Consider the following 12,288-nt stretch of genomic DNA (forward strand, 5'->3'; position numbering starts at 1 on the left):
ATTCTATTCATAATCAGACTGAAGCACACCAGAAACTTCACCGAAAGTATAACTTAATGTTTCTAATGCCAAGCAATTCACATTTTTGTATGATTACACACAGCAAAGGAAACGGTATAAACCATGAAGTGACAATTTTCCTTTATTATATTGCAGTCTTCAATCCTGTATTTCAGGAGAAAATAAATTTTTTTAAGCACCCCCATACCCTTAGTTTTTAAAAATATTTTGATATATATTTTATTCTTGCATCTTATAAACTTCACTCAACAATAATTTTCAACTTGAATTTTATTTTAATAAGCTATTAAATTTTAGTTAATTAAACACTTAACTAACTTTAATTAATTTTAACATTTTTCATTCTTAGTTTTTTAGTGTCACTGGGTTTATATAACAGAAAAGCTAATCAATATTTAAATATTAAACGCGGCTGAATTTTTGTACGTGATTTTAAAAACAATACAATTGCAGAAGTTTCTTAAAATAATTCAGGAACAAATGCATTTCAATCGCATGCAAATTTGGAATTGTGTTAATAGCATTCTAACCTTTTCCACTTGGTGTTGCTAGCAGAGAAAGGAGTTTCACCAACATTAAAATAATAAAAAAATTGAGTAAGACCTTGATGAAGAAAAATATAATCAAGTATATTTTAAAAAGTATTCAAATTTCCAATAGGTATTTTTTAAATTATCAAAAATGTATATTTAAATTGTCTCAGTGTATCAATTTTGATTATTTTTCTGCAGATAAAAATCTATGTTAAAAATTACTGTAAAGTTTACAGTGTTACGATTTCAAAGGTTAACTTTGTTGAATACAAAAATATATACACTGACTACCAATAAGTATTTGGACACCTATGCAAATGACAATATCTGCGGTCCTAAGGTACGTCACGGACTCTGCCGGTATATATCGTGTAGGAAACAGCATCGGCTTTCATCGCATGCAAGATGCCTCGCAGTTCGGACCTCTCTGATTTCGAGAAAGGTATAATTATCGGGTATCACAAATGTGGCCGATCCTTAAGGGACATATCTAGCGATCTGAAATACCCAAAATCGAAAGTGGCCTATGTGATTAAGAAGTGGAAGGTAAGTGGTGATTGTCGGAATGTGCCCCGAGTCGGCAGACCTACGAAACTGGCAGATAGAGACCTACGAGTGCTGTCCAGAGAAATTCGGAAGAACCACACCCAACCGATGGCCCACATCAGCGAGGAGTTTCAACAGGCATCCGGGAGTATTGTTTCAATGAATACCATCCGTAAGAAAGCACATCTGCTTGGTTTTCATGGTCGTGCTGCTGCCCATAAGCCTTTGATCACAAAGTCCAACCGCGCTGCTCGGTTAATGTGGTGCAAAGCACATCGAAATTGGACTGTAGATCAGTGGAAACAGGTTCTTTGGAGTGACGAATCAAGGTTCACCCTTTACTGTTCGGACGACAGGGTCTGGGTCTGGCGTCTACCTGGAGAACCTCTGCTGCCTGAATGCATTGTGCCAACAGTCAAGTTCGGCGGAGGTGGAATTATGGTCTGGGGGTGTTTCTCCTGGTATGAGCTGGGACCCTTGGTCCCCATTCATGGTAAGCTCAACTTCGATGCCTACTGCACTATTTTGGATGACAATGTGCTTCCAACGTTGTGGCAGTTTTACGGGTTGAGCCCGTTACTTTCAGGACGACAATGCCAGTTGTCATGTTTTCACGTTAACCAAGGCTTGGTATGGTGCCAATGGAGTTCATCGAATGAACTGGCCTGCCCAGAGTCCAGACCTGAACCCTATCGAGAACCTCTGGGACGAGTTGCATCGCCGAATTCAGGGGTGCACTACTCGTGCAAAATCGGTGAAGGAACTTCTATGTCTTCTCCAAGCGAATGGAAGAAAATACTACTAGCTGTCCTACAAAGACTTGTGGAAAGTATACCCCGGAGGGTCCATGCTGTAATTACCTATCATGGAGGCTCTACCAACTATTGATTTTGAATAAAGTTAGTTTTTCTTTTCTATCACAGGTGTCCAAATACTTATTGGTAGTCAGTGTAGTTAACTTCCATTTCACATAGGGAAGCATATATATATTCCCTAGCCACAGGTAAAAAAATATCTAGACATATATCTGTAAATGCATACTGTCTCCTGCAGTTTGCTAATTTTGGAAACTGTCAAGAACAAATTTAATAATTTACAGAATCCTAGGAAATTCTCTTTCATCTCTTGCCTTGACAATTTAGACATTCTGTAGAATACTTAAGTAATTTATATATTGATGAATTTCTTACTCTCTCTCTCTCTCTCACACACACACAAATTCTATTCCATTAAAAAAAAACACTAATTTCACACATAGCATTACATCAGTGATTTAACACAAGCACACCTACAGCATTATTTTAAAGGGTCTTGAAATTGCATTATAAAATTAATAATAGCTGTATTAGCATATCATTCTTCTTCCTTCAGAAAAACAGCTCATTCTTAATGGTAGTTCTTGCATTACTGTCAAAAACAAAAGAAATTAAGACACATAGTTATACCAAAGTTCTTAAACTTTATTAATTTGTCTTTCATCTATATTATGACCATGCATGCAAGATCAGTTTTTTCCTTCTCTTTTTTTATGATAAAATGGCAATATTTCAGTTTTTCATGAGAGAAAATGGTACTAACATATAGAAGACCACAAATCAATTTACCGATTTGTAAGAAGAAAAAATTATTAACATTAATATTACTTGTTCAAAAGAGACTTCAGGATAAACATAATTAATATTACTTCATGATTAACTAATTATCACTGATACTTTCCTTTATGATTGATTCAAGAAATTCAAGTGCAATTTAAACAGTTTTTTTAACAGAATCTAATTAAATATCACTTTATATTTCAGAAAAACAAAACAGAAAACCTATAGGAAACATGAAATTTTGCCACACACATTGATTGTATCACAGCATAAAAATAAATTCATATGATTAAGAACAGTTATATCAACAAAGTTAAAATGAACCTAAAAAATTCACACAGCATATACTTGTTTTCCTAATGCCATATAAGTCATATAACATAACTCTAAAAAGGAATTTTTTTTAAATAACTTATTTGTATATATCAACTAAATGACTTAGCAAATAACACAACACATGCAAAAAAATTCAGCATCATACTTACTAGAGAAACTCTATGTAGTCTTGTACTTGTTTATATAACATTCTCAATTATTCTTAACTATAATAAATTTTATGAACAGATTTACATAACATGAATAAACATTATACTTAAGTATACATAAAAAATTAATGTGTCACTAATGTTGAGCTTAATCACATAGAATGTGTCACATAAAATGTCTACATAATAAATCTTTTGATCATGTCTATAATAACAATAGGTTTACAAAAGCAAAAACCAAGAACTTTTTATAAGGAAGATGAATTAGCAGCAGCCCATAAGGAGACAAATATCTTGAGATCATTTAACACGGCCTGAGCGATAAGCTGGACGGCTGAAAGGATGGCATACCACACAGCATAAGCATGAAGTACATTTAAAACAACAATTTAACAGATTTATCATTAAGAAACAAAATGCAGAATCTCTTCTTGAAAATGGCTTACAGAAATTGAAAGTATATACATTTTACATTTCAGTAGCTGGGAAAACATTAAATCTAACAATGCAGGACAACCAGCTATCAAAATGTTAATTTCATGCAGGAATGTTATTTAATTACTCTGCAAAAGGAATTTCAAAACACACAAATAAATTGGAGTAATTTTTAATTACATTCACAATTATCTGAAATTTTTATTCATAATTCAATAATCAAAATTTTAATTTATAACAAGATAACATGAAAACACAAAACATCACACAGAATAAACAATAAAGTTCTGGTTTTTATGTTGTCAAAATACTTGCCAGTACTAAAATAGTTTTCTCATTCACTTTTAACAGAAGAAATACATAAATAAATATTCAAAAGAACATTTAACATGAAGGTACAAACATTGTTTTACAACATATAACTGCATACTTTAACCACCCTTTATAAGGTTTTAAAGCATGATTACATTTCATAAAACCACACAGATATATCAAAGCATGAGTATATGGAACCATAGGCACTTTATTGCCAGCTATTACAAAAACCTCTGCTTACAGCACAGGCCATGTGTGGAGTACAGCCCATCAAAATAAAAAAGAAAAGAAAAAAGAATATTATGTTGTTATCAAGTGAAGGGTACATAAAAGAACTGATTTGATACATGAAAGTGTAAATATATGCCATCAACAGTTTGACAATTATATACTTTATAAACTAAAATTATCTATTTACAAAATAGCTAAAATTCTGCATAATAAACACATCTAACATAATTAAAAAAGATAACCAGTATGTTTTGTCAGTAAAATATTATGAATAGGCTTCAAAATATCTCATATTTATCAATATAGAATTCTGAAATTCAAGCATCAGCTTCAACTGCTACATGCTAAATACCAAAGAAGGTAAAGAATATATATATGCACGTAAAGGACAAATATTCCCAAAAAAACTGAAGCATTTTAAAATCAATTTACAAAAGTTACGCAATACAAAGGATTTGAAAGTAATTCATGCAGAACAGAGATGCATTTTTATAACGATAATTTTAGAATTTGAAATCTGTGCAACAAATTTAATCATTTCCAAAGATTAAAAACATGCAGAAATAGAATGAGCTATTCATTATTATTTTGTTTCCTTTCCAAAACAGTGACATGGAACTGTTTCTTATTGATTAAATCAATTTATCATAATTTGCTACACAGATGCTTTTTTGCAAGCATGCAAATTTAACACCATCTTATGATTGTAACAGCATTTCTGGTAACTTAATGGAATTACTGCTTTTTATTGTTCACCGATTTCATCCAGTTTTGGGGGACATTAAAAATCATTACGCTACTACTTACAGAACTACTTACACCACAGTAAAAACTGACCATTTCATATAATCCATGTAGCAATACTCAAGGATATAAAAGTTTAATTTCACTACATTTACAGAGGAATTAGTATGGTCAGTTAAGTCATCTCAATTTTGCATTTCTGAATCAGAAAAAGATTAATATTTATATGCACGGCAGAAATAATAATGAAAAACAAATTCTTTTAGATATAATCACCATAAATAATCTAAAACCATTTTGTGCACATGAGTGCAATGACAGTTCTTTGCAAAGGTTTATTTATTTTCAATTCAAAATGCTTCAGAAACTTTTGGAACATCTATTACATAACACTGTAGGAAGAATATACAGCATATTGGTTGTTAGACATAACCAGTTAAAAACAAACATCTCAAAGAACAAAAGAATTTCCTAAGCTATTAATCTGGTAAGCAGAACTTTGCATATCAGCCACAACATAGAGGGCTGTCTTTATTATGGGACAATCAACTGAAGTCCACTGAAGTTGGAGACCAACTAGAACAATTCACTAACAGCATTCATCACATCAGTTATTCATAGCATATAAGCGAGTCCATTCCCTTGCTATAATAAAATAAAAAGAGGAATATAAAAAAACAAAACAAATACATTACATTGACTAATAAAATATACACGCAAGAACCAAAATATTATGACCAGCCCTACATTTTGCGATGAACGAGCCTGAATGACGTGGAAGGCACGTGATCAGGTGGAAATGGTATTTAACTGCTGCTGGAGAGTCTGAAGAATCATTCTTTCACTTACTTCTGTGTGTGATAGGAAAGGCTGCGGATCTAAGTGACTTTGATAGAGGGCAGATTGTAATGGCTCGAAGGCTCAGAGCAAGTATTTCCGAAACTGCAGGACTCGTGGGTTGTTCGTGACCTACAGTTGTTAGTATGTATGAAAAGTGGATGAATGACGGTGAAACCAGCACTCGACGACATGGTGTTGGACGTCCACACGCTATCAAAGAAAAAGGTCGTCGGAGACTCTCTCGCATGGTGAAGGAAAACAGCAGCCAGACAATGGCTCAGCTGACAGCCGAATACAGTGCAGGGCCAAGTAGAAAAGTATCATAGCACACTGTTGGATATGGGGCTATGCAGCAAACGTCCCACTCATGTGCCTTTGCTGACCAAGCGTCATCGCCAACTGCGCCTACGCTGTGGTCCACGGATCAGTAAGAGAGAGTTGCCTGGTCAGATGAATCACGGTTTGTCATTCATCACGCTGATGGCCATCTCAGGATATGCCATCTTCCAGGCGAACAGTTGCTCCCTCAATGCACGGTAGTTCATACACAGGCCGGTGGTGGTGGTATTATGCTCTGGGGGACGTTCTTTTGGGCGTCTCTGGGACTCGTGGTTGTGGTAGAGCAGATCATGAATGCTACAGGGTATCTGAACATTATTGCGGACAAGTTGCACCCTTACATGGCCTCTGTTTTTCCAGCTGGAAATGAAATGTTCCAACAGGACAATGCCCCATGTCACAAGGCAACAATTGTGTTGGAGTGGTTCCAGGAACATGATGCTGATTTCCAGTTAATGTCCTGGCCGCCTAACTCACCGGATCTCAATCCAATAGAACACATTTGGGATGTCATGAGACGGCAGCTCAGAGGTCCAAGACCACCAATTCGCAATATATCGGATTTGCGTGACCGTTGCTACAACATCTGGTACAATCTGTCTCTGGCATCTATCAAAGACTTGTGGCATCCATGCCAAGGCGGGTTGAAGCTGTGTTGCATGCCAAAGGTGGCCCAACTCGTTGACAGGTGGTCATAATGTTTTGGCTCTTGAGTGTATAACATGTCAATAGAAAAGGCCTTTATGTAGCAAATGAAATTAGTTACTTAAGATCAAAATTTTTATTTACCCCCTCCCCAAAAAAAGTTCTCTGTCACAGTATCAAAGTTCTGGATAAACAATTCAAGACCCTCAACTTTAAAATGCACAAAAACAGTCTACTGAAACAAATATATATATATTATACTATACACAAAACCATTATCTAAAAGCAATACTTTAGTTAAAATATTTACTTTTAATTGAAGATCCATGCAGAGTAATGAATTTCATATCAACCATCACTAAATTGTTTGAGATCTCAGGTATATAAATAGAAAAGCAAACAAATTACACAATTTGGTTATTTAATTCAAGTAAAAACACACAATAAGCAATCTACCTAGCTCCAACATAATTTTGAACAAAGCATCTAACTTCTCTGCCCCAACTATCAGCTTCTTAAAAGGACTTTCAGACTATTATAAAGACATTATATTCTAAAAAGTCCAATTAGATTTCCAATGGTAGGTTAATCAGCAAGGCTCCATTAACCATCATTCAAAGGGAAAGGTGAAAATTTCCCATCACTTCCGATTCTGTGAGCAAAGAAAAATATGTCATTAAATACACTGCTTCTAGTGATATATCAGAATGTTATACTGTAACTGAATGTAATTTGGAAACTATTCACAATTTTATCACTGCTGCAATTATGGCAGGTATGTACTACAATGATCTACGAAAGAAATTTTTTAAACTTTTTTTTTTCCAATGACAGGCACTAGCCATGCAATGGTTAAAATCGTTTCATTTCTCATTTTGAGAAAAATAGTTCAATTTCTGACAATGACCACCTGTTATAGAGACCATTCCATTGTAAAAAAAAAAAGTCCAGAGCTCGTGAGATGGTATCAAATTCATTTATTTATTTTCATTATAGCGACCATCAGAACCAGGACAAGTGTGAAGCAAGTGGAGTCAGTTGCCTCAGGTGAAAGCTACATAAAATCACAAATACCTTTCTAAAAAAGGAATTGATTCTTAAACCTTAAAACACATTAAGATGCACAGATTTAACATACCATATTTAAGCAATAAAGTGAACTACATTTCATTATCCAGTGCTATATAACTAGCTACTTCATTTCCACTGCTATACTTCCCCGTGTACTTTCCCCCCGTATACTTTTTCCTTTTAGTGTCAGGTCATGAAATTTAAAAAAAAAGTCCAATGATATCCTCCTTCCTTAATGGATTCAGAGAAAGAACTCCTCTGTATCTTATAATGGATATGCCTACGCAATGACCGTTTTCAGTTTACCCACAAAAACCCTAAAACATTACTTGCAAAGGTAAATGCCAAATCTCTCCCTTTTAACTTTTGAACTCTCTGCCACCATAATACATTAACTGGCCAATCACAGTTAAACACAAACTGACATTCAGCCTATGATTTTGCTAAATGTGCAGCTAAATTGCAGCCCATTTACTTTCTCTAATTATTTATGGATGATTCGAAGCCTACGGAGTAGCAGAAATAACAATTATAACCGGTTATATTTAAAGTTCAGGGAAGTAGAAATGAAGCTATCTTATTAGATATTGTAAGATTAATATCATGGAATGGAGATTTCTTTTAAAGAAATAATATTGTAATACTTACCTGTAGTTTATTCATGATTACTTTTCACTTGGTATGTTCTGCAGAACACCCCTTGGCATGGAAAGATTGATGGCATGACATGGATTTTTGTTTATGTCGTTTGTAATGTAATTTTTATTGCTGCATTTTTGTCTTCTTTGTAAGTTTGGGCTTTTTACACTACTTTTACCTTACTTTTTTGAAATGGCTCATTTCTGAAGATGAAAAGTATATACCATATAATAAGGAAGATTATATTTCATAGGATCATTTCTATAATATAATTAGCAAGTTCACCCACCATATAATAATGTTACAAGAAAAAGGATCACAGGCTAAGCTAAAAGAATCTCCTTTAGTGACATCCACATAAGGGCTGCACATTCCTAAAATGTGAATTGGGTGTGGTGGAACTGCAAAGGTATTTTTGGCTATGAATAGTTGCCACTAAATCAGTCAATAAATTCAGAAAAATACTGTTCCCAAATAGCAGTTTTAGCAGAAATAAAAGCAAAATAGCCAGCACAGATCATTCTTTCAGGTGTTGCCTTCCATTAGGACAATACTTGACCCACATTTCAATGAATGCCAGACAAAAATTTATTGAGATATTTTGTGTTGCCCCCATATTTTCCAGGCCCTGCTCTTTTGGATTTTCATCTCTTCAGGTCACTTCAAATTTCTCTCAGTGGCCTGGATTTCAGTTCTTTGGACAGTGTCAAATAGCACATCAATAATTTCATGAATAAACCTTTTTTTTCACCTCTGTAATGCTCTTGGAGAAAAATGCCAAGATAAAACTACCCACCCAAGAACATCCCAAATATGTTCTGTAGCATTAAGGTCAAGAGATTTGGCTGGAAAATCCATGTGGTGAATATCCTCATTTTCTAGGTAATCGTCAACCATCTGTGCCCTACGTGGATGAGTGTTCTCGTTTATAAATGGGAACCCAGGATCAACTGCATCCCGGAAAAGCCGAATATGCTGCTCTAAGACTTCCTCTCTATACCTCACAGCAGTAAGGGAGCTTTTGTGAAACATATGCAGGGGTATGTACTTGCCCAACAAAACGTGTGCCGAAACCATTACACCTCCACCACCGTAGTAATCTTTTTTTTTTTTTTTTTTTTAAGAAGGCATGATTTCTTGTTCCAGACTCTCTCCAGAAACAGATGCACCAAGAATCAACATCCAGGCTGAAACTGTACTCATCTGTAAAAAACACAATGCTCTTCTGAAGTCTGATTCTAAGCTACATTTTGTCTACACCATGCTAAATGCACTCTCTCGTGGTACAGTGAGCGGGACAAAAACAGCAGGTCGTCCGGCATAAAGCCATATCTTATGAAGCCTTCGCAGAACTGCAAACATGAAACTGATTCCAGTGGCAGCATACAGCTCATGATAGAGCTGTGAGACAGTAGCAGTCCTGTGTTGCCATGCCAAAAGTGCCACACCACAATCCAGATTCATCTTAGTTGATCTTGTACAGGTCTTCTTGATATCTATCCAATGTCCTGAAACTGTTTCCACAAATTGAAGACGACAGTGGGTGCTACACTGAGCTCTGTAGCCACCTGTGCTTTTGACTGGCCTGCATCCAATCTACTAACAATTTTCTATCTCATTTCATTATCCGTATGTTCATAGCTACTCATTTTACCTGATACCTTATAAAATTTACTCTTGAAAGAAAACATGCAGACTGCCGAACTCTCTTCCAAGAAACATGCCAGCAAATCGACGAAATCCCCACCATAATCACAGCTCTGCAGACACAAAAACATATGCTTGTGTATTATTCTGCATATTTTCACAATTCTTTGATGGCATAATTAGTACCTTTAACTCAAAATTTTTCATAAAAAGAGAGATCATTTGCAAATTCTCTTAATTTTGCACACAAGTGTATCATCACAGATGAATGTTTGAAAAAATATTACTTTCTCTTGAAGAAAATAACAAAATCTAACCAATTCTTTTCTTACACCTTTTTCATCTCTTGACATGATCGCTGGTTGAAGCACCATTTAAGTGCTGCATTAGCAATAAGTACAACTTCTTTGAAAAAAAAAAAAAACACTATGGGCAACATTTTCCTGACAGAATTTAATAACTGATTCATCATTCTGCAATCATAAAATCTGTTCTAGTTTCTTCATCAAAATCTCATGCCCTAACACACACCTGAATCAAACAGATCTGTTACACTGCTTAATAAGGTTTGAACAATTACTTGCACATATTTTTGCTGTTGCTCCATTAATGCCAGAGTACTAAAATTCCAACTACTGTAGTTTTGTTCAATTAATTACACCAAGTTAATTTTCAATTATGGCCAAACATTTAGCAATTTTTCATGACATTTATTTGGCAACAGTTATAAAATTGATATTCAGTAGAATACTTTGCATTAATACTAAATGAAGAAATATGTTGCCAAAAATTGCCTAAGTCAACTACATTTCACTGCAGATGTTAGGCAGACTAATTTTCAATTTTTCACTGAAGTATTTTTTATTTAATATGTTTTCTTGTTTTTCTTGAACTTTATTATCCTGATGAGTGAATAGTTATGAAAACAAGTAATTATATAAATTTAATAATAAATGCTGTTTAAATAGTTTATGAACAATGCTTAGAGGGATAACAAAATTATTATGTTTACAGAAGTACTTGTTCTTTAAAACTAAGCAGAATCAAAGAACCAAAACAAAAACTTTAGAATAACAAATATACATGAATTTTTCTATTTAAAAAATAAGATGCCAAAGAAAATACTAAACCTGTTTTAATAGCTTCAGCTTCATTAACCTTCCACTGCTCAGCAACATCATTTGCTAAAGGGTCATCAGGATTTGGAGCACTAAGTAAAGCTTGAATAGAAAGCAATACAGTTCTAATTTGCAAGGCTGGGCTCCATTTATCTGTTTAAAAATAACATAGAAAATGGGAGAATTAGAACAAATTCCATGCTTTTAAATTTCCCATAAAATTACATAATGTTCAGTATACAAATTTAACACAGAAGAATATTAATATTACATGGGCTTTACTGATTATGGTGCTACATATATACAGGGTGCGGCAGAAAGAACTCTGACTTCGGAAGCTAATAAAAACCACATCAAATAAGATGTGAAAGTTTCTTTCTATAACTTGAAAGTGCACAAAACGATTTTACATCAATGTGTTTTTCATTTTAAAAATAACAATACTCAAATTGTGGCCTCCCACTGTTTATGAACTGATTGAGCCTTTCTCGATAGTTGCTCGAGACTTTGAGTCATTTCAGGAATAAGGGCAGCAATTTGCTACTGCATCGCCTTCTTCAGAGCTTTCAAAATTTGACACCTAATGGTAATAATAATAATTGTGATATGTGCCCCGTTCCTTTGACATTACACGCCTGATACCAATTGTGGAACCCCCATATGAGGCAAGGAGCTGGATCCCAGAATTTAGTCTCCCAAGAGTAGAATATGCGCTAATCATGCTACCACCCTGGGTTCCCAATCCTGGGTGGCAGACTTTATCTCTATAACCATGGCTACCTGCTGGGCCTGCAGGGCCACTACTTCTGGTTCTCAGGTTTCACTGTGGCGAGAAAATGTCACTTTGGAGATCGGACTGGTCGTTTCAAAGCTACCTACCTACCAGTACTAAGTGGGCCGCAGTTCACAATAGGTCATTACCTAGCAAACTACGGTGGTGTCCCACACCGAGCTACAGAGCCTACTGCTCCGTGACTTATGCCGACCCACCCAGGTAGGCCAACAGAGTTAGTCTTGAGGTATCTCCTCCTGGGCACGTGGAACCACCAAGTTCAATGATACTATACCCCCATGGCCGAGACTG

At 35.0% G+C, this 12,288-nt stretch overlaps 1 protein-coding gene across 1 annotated transcript in view; it reads right to left on the reverse strand.

Moving 5' to 3' along the window:
* Positions 1-2,539: 2,539 nt before the first annotated feature.
* Positions 2,540-12,288, reverse strand: part of LOC118201993 (ubiquitin-conjugating enzyme E2 N) — a 37,440-nt gene continuing 27,691 nt past the window's right edge. Inside the window, exons 4-5 of the mRNA XM_035374149.2 lie at positions 11,217-11,357; positions 2,540-5,550 (exon numbers count right to left, since the gene is read on the reverse strand). Of these exons, the coding sequence (XP_035230040.1) occupies positions 5,513-5,550; positions 11,217-11,357 (179 nt within the window). The 3' untranslated portion in view covers positions 2,540-5,512. The remainder of the gene's footprint in view (positions 5,551-11,216; positions 11,358-12,288) is intronic.

This window comes from Stegodyphus dumicola, chromosome X1, assembly GCF_044657685.1.
Source record: "Stegodyphus dumicola isolate Sdum_Otavi_A_Nest chromosome X1, ASM4465768v1".
Classification (NCBI taxonomy): Eukaryota; Metazoa; Arthropoda; class Arachnida; order Araneae; family Eresidae; genus Stegodyphus; species Stegodyphus dumicola.